The sequence below is a fragment of the Camellia sinensis genome, chromosome 1 (assembly GCF_055761805.1).
Source record: "Camellia sinensis isolate YWXY chromosome 1, ASM5576180v1, whole genome shotgun sequence".
Lineage (NCBI taxonomy): Eukaryota > Viridiplantae > Streptophyta > Magnoliopsida > Ericales > Theaceae > Camellia > Camellia sinensis.
In genome coordinates, this window is record NC_138961.1 from 117,208,294 (window position 1) to 117,212,636 (window position 4,343).

General features: G+C 34.5%; 1 protein-coding gene across 1 annotated transcript; it reads right to left on the bottom strand.

Annotated features, from left to right (window-relative positions):
- Window positions 1-799: 799 nt before the first annotated feature.
- LOC114272872 (ABC transporter G family member 8) lies at window positions 800-2,964 on the bottom strand. Its single transcript, XM_028214577.2, has one exon. The coding sequence runs from the start codon at window positions 2,848-2,850 to the stop codon at window positions 1,066-1,068; it is 1,785 nt and encodes a 594-aa protein (XP_028070378.2). The 5' UTR covers window positions 2,851-2,964; the 3' UTR covers window positions 800-1,065.
- Between the last annotated feature and the right edge of the window lie 1,379 nt (window positions 2,965-4,343).

Below are 4,343 nucleotides of genomic sequence, written 5' to 3' on the forward strand. Positions count from 1 at the left end.
TTGACAGACGTGTTTTTCAATTTTTTTTTTCAAAATTTGGCCTAACCGGTTGTCCGGCTGGTCGTTCGGCCAGTTGACCGGAATAGTAATTTTTTTTTTTTTTTTTTTGCAATTGATATGTTAAGTTTTATATATTCGAAAAAAATATTTTTTGCATTTTTTAAAATTTTTTATGTATTTTAAAATAATTTTGAGTTGTATGTTTGGTTATGAGTTGTAAGTTTTTGTATCAAATATCAAATGTCACATCAAATATTTCCTACTCAATTCAAAACTCTTTTCAAAACTATTTTCAAAACTCTCACCAAACAAATTTTCTACACTCAAATCATAATTTCAAATTTCACAAACTCAAAATGCAATTTATACTCTCAAATCATAATTATAAAAGTCTACCAAATGCAAGTTTTTATTCATAAATTGTAACTTCTATGCACGCGCACATGATGTGTGCACACGCTCCTAAGGCCTGCCCTTTCTTTTACATACTACGACCGTAGAGTGGAAAGTGTTACGGTATGAGCGTATCATAATTATTACTATAACTTCATTTCCGTTTTGATGTAATTTAAAGCTTATTTAGTATACCATCTTCTAAAAATGTTTATGAACATTTAACATATATATATATATATATATTAAGCTATGAGGATCGTTGATAGGATGTTAGGATTTGATCTTAGAAGTATTTGAAGGATTGCAAATAGGATGATAATTTGAACAATCAAACAAAAAAGGAAAGCAGTTTAGAGGAAGTAGGAATGGGGGAGTTCACGTGTGAGGAAATAAGATGAACCCGTGAAGAAGATAAAAGTACTGATTCAGATAGCAAACGATAAAAAATAAATAAACAAATAAAAAAGCAAAAGCAAAACCAAACAAATCTCAGCATATTTTGTTTTGGAGTTTTTCAGTAAAAACGACAACAAGAAGAGCTCTATTCGGATTATTCACTCACTTTGGACCAAACCAGAAGTACCTGTGACCCATCACATACTGGATTTGTGAAATATTTCCTTGCTACAAACTTACAATATGTGCGAATTGATGATTATGAGAATGGGTTCACTTCTTGGACCTTGAAACCCTTCTGATCAAAACCATTAACCAAAGCACACGATAGAACACAAAGAATCCAATCATGATATAGAAGTTGGTCCACCTCTGCCTTTCATTGAGCCCTCTCCTTTGCAACACATCACTTCCAGTGACCATGCATGTCTTGTTCTCTTCGTACCATATCAAACACTTCGATACAAGGCAAGAGTACTCATTGATGAGAAGGGCATCGAGGGCATACTTATACATAGACATGTAGTGCATGAACAACCAGTACTTAGGCAAACTATCTGTTGATATGAAGTAGCCGGAGAATAGAAAGAAGCAGCCGAGAAGGATTGTCAGCAGTGAAGTTCCAGCGATGAAATTTGGAGCCAGAGAGCTCAAGAACAGAACAAATGAATTGGCCATTAAGACTATGACCCATATAACCATAACAAAGTATGCAAAAGCTTGCCATGTACAACAAAGACCCACCAAGAAATAGACTGAAACTGAGTACACAACAGCAATTGCCAGCAAGTATGGCATGAAAACAAGTGTGTTGGCAATAAGATATGATGATATCCTATAAACCCCACTTGAGGTTTCTCTCAGTAGTACTGGCCTTTCACTGATGAAAATGGGCAGAGTTTCAGTTGTGGAGGAGAGAAGGAAGGTGAGAGTAAAGGCAAAGAGGCCTAGTCTCTTCTCAATCCCTTTCTTGTCGAAACCGATATTGATGTATATAGTTCCTAAAACCAGACCCACCCCAAGAGCTTGCAATGTGTTTGTCAGTAGCAGCTGTTTTGTTCTGTAGATGATCTTCCAAAACCTGTTGTACAGAGTGACAATTTCATGAACCCTTGAGCTCTTATATTTGATCTGTCTTTTGTCACTATCAGCAAGAGAAGTTGTAGAATCGTTGGGTAGTGAAGGAAGTGATTGTGGTCCAATGGGTTTACTCTTACTGAGCTGGTTTAGTATTTCCATGGTATATTCCAAAGCATTAAGCTGTGGAGGGACTGTGAAGCCCTTGGACAGTAAAAAAGCTTCAAGTGAAGAAAGTGTACCGTGATGCACAACAGTTCCTTTTGACAGCAAGAGAATTCTGTCAATGGTGGAGAGGATCTTGAAGCTAGGCTGGTGTATAGACAGAACCACTGTGCGATGATGCGATTCAGCCGTTGATCGGAGGGTCTGCATTACATTGAAGGCTGAAGAACTGTCAAGGCCTGAAGTGGGCTCGTCAAGAAGTAACACAGCAGGGTCATTCAAGAGGCTTAGACCTATTGAAATGCGTCGACGCTCACCCCCTGAGAGGCCATGACCGAGCCTAGTGTGTGCCAAGTGGGTTAATCTTAGCTCAGAGAGAAGAGATGCTACAATGGAGGAAACATCAGGGGTTTTAGGGTTTAAGAGGCAAGCAGCGAAAGCGAAGGTTTCGGAGACAGTGAGAAGTGGAAGGCATGCATCATGTTGAGGGACATAAGCTGAGAACTTACGGAATAAGGAAGGGATGAGGGGAGAAGAATTGAGAAGAAGAGTGCCATTTGTAGGTGAAGTTCTAGCTGCTAAAATGTCAAGTAATGTGGATTTTCCGGCACCACTAGGGCCAACAATGGCCAAGATTTGAGACGGATTGGCGATTAGTGAGACGTCGCGGAGGATGTAGATGGGTGGTGTTGTGCAGGGTTTGAAGAGGAATGTCGATGAAATGGTGGTGGAGATGGATTTGGTATATGAAATCGAAGAAGCTGTTATTTGATAGGTTTTGAGATTTTGAGGTGGTGATGAGGAGGGTTCTTCCATGGAGGAGCTTGGGGTAGGGATGGATGGAGAGGGACAAAAGTTGAGGAAAAGAGGAGATGATATTGTGGGAAGATGATGATGTGTTGGTGATGGTCTTCTTGAGTTCAAACTTTGGAGTATCAATAATTCTATTTATTTAGGCCTTCGTTTGGAAATAGATTTTTTATTAATTTTTTAATTTTTTTTTATTAAAATATGATGTAAAAAAAAAACTAATCTTTTATAAAATGATATATAAAACGTAAAGAGAAAGTGAAATATTTGACTTTTTTGAATAGGTTGTTAGTTTTTTTAATTTTTTTAGTAATTTTTTAACTTTTAAACTAAAGTGATTTTGCCAGTGGAGACTTTAACCAAAATTTACTTTAGAAAATAAAGTGTGGAATGTAGATTTAAATTTAATCTTGTCTACTTATTTTAATTTTTTGTAAATTTTAATTTAATATATTTTGAGAAAGGGTCATGCAATACACAAATGAGGTGTGTACAATGGGGGTGTTTGGTGCTGATTTTTTAACAGAGACTGTGAATTCTAGTTTAAGAAAAACTATTTTAGATCGTTTATGGCGATGGCGATAGCAAATATTAGTATGTGGATTCAACAATCAGTCCATCATCACAACCTTGTTTGGCGATGGCGATAGCGACGGCGATGAGTCAAGATCGTTTAGGACAATGGCGATGGGTCAAGATCATGAAGATCAGTCCGGCGGGCTCGTTGGCTGGGTGAAGATCTGAACCCCCCAAAAAAAAAAAAAAAAAAAATTAAAAAAGTTAGTGGTAGAAAAGGCATTTATGCAACAAAAAGCTACATCATAGATTTTTTAACAAATACTACTCAATAAATTAAATTTACAATCTAACAGTTATACCAAACAAAAAATAACTTCTGATTAAATCTATAATTTATAATCTGTTAGGCTATAAACTATCATCTATTTTAAAAGTTGTAGCAAACAAAACCAATATACAAGTTATGACATTTGTGATATTAATTGTCACAAGTGTTATAGTTAAATCCTATTTCAGGCATAAATAAAAATAAAAAGAATAAAAAAATCCATATCCAAACAATATACATAAAGCATATAACCAAATGCATTTTGAATAATAACTAAAATAATGGGCATAACAAATATCACAATAGTCATAACTAATATCATAATAAGTTATAATCAAGTTATAACTAAAATCACAATAGTTCGTGACAAAAAATCATAAATATCATAAGGGTAAATTACAAATACATCTCCTGATGTTTGATTAAAATACAAATCGCTTCTAGTGGTCTTGAAAATTATATTCCACTTCCTGATGTTTGTAATTTCATAACAAATTATCTTTTTATTAATAAATTATAAAGTTAATTAATAGTTTTTAATAATATTAAAAAAAAATGTTTCAATTAAATAGTTAGATAATTTTATTATTTTATAGTAGAGCGATTATGAATTTTATTTTTTTAATTAATTTTGTTAAATAAAAAATTCTAA

What these genes read in the sequence shown, in the direction of transcription:
- LOC114272872 (XM_028214577.2), bottom strand. Translation starts at nt 2,850, where the DNA reads ATGGAAGAACCCTCCTCATCACCACCTCAAAATCTCAAAACCTATCAA.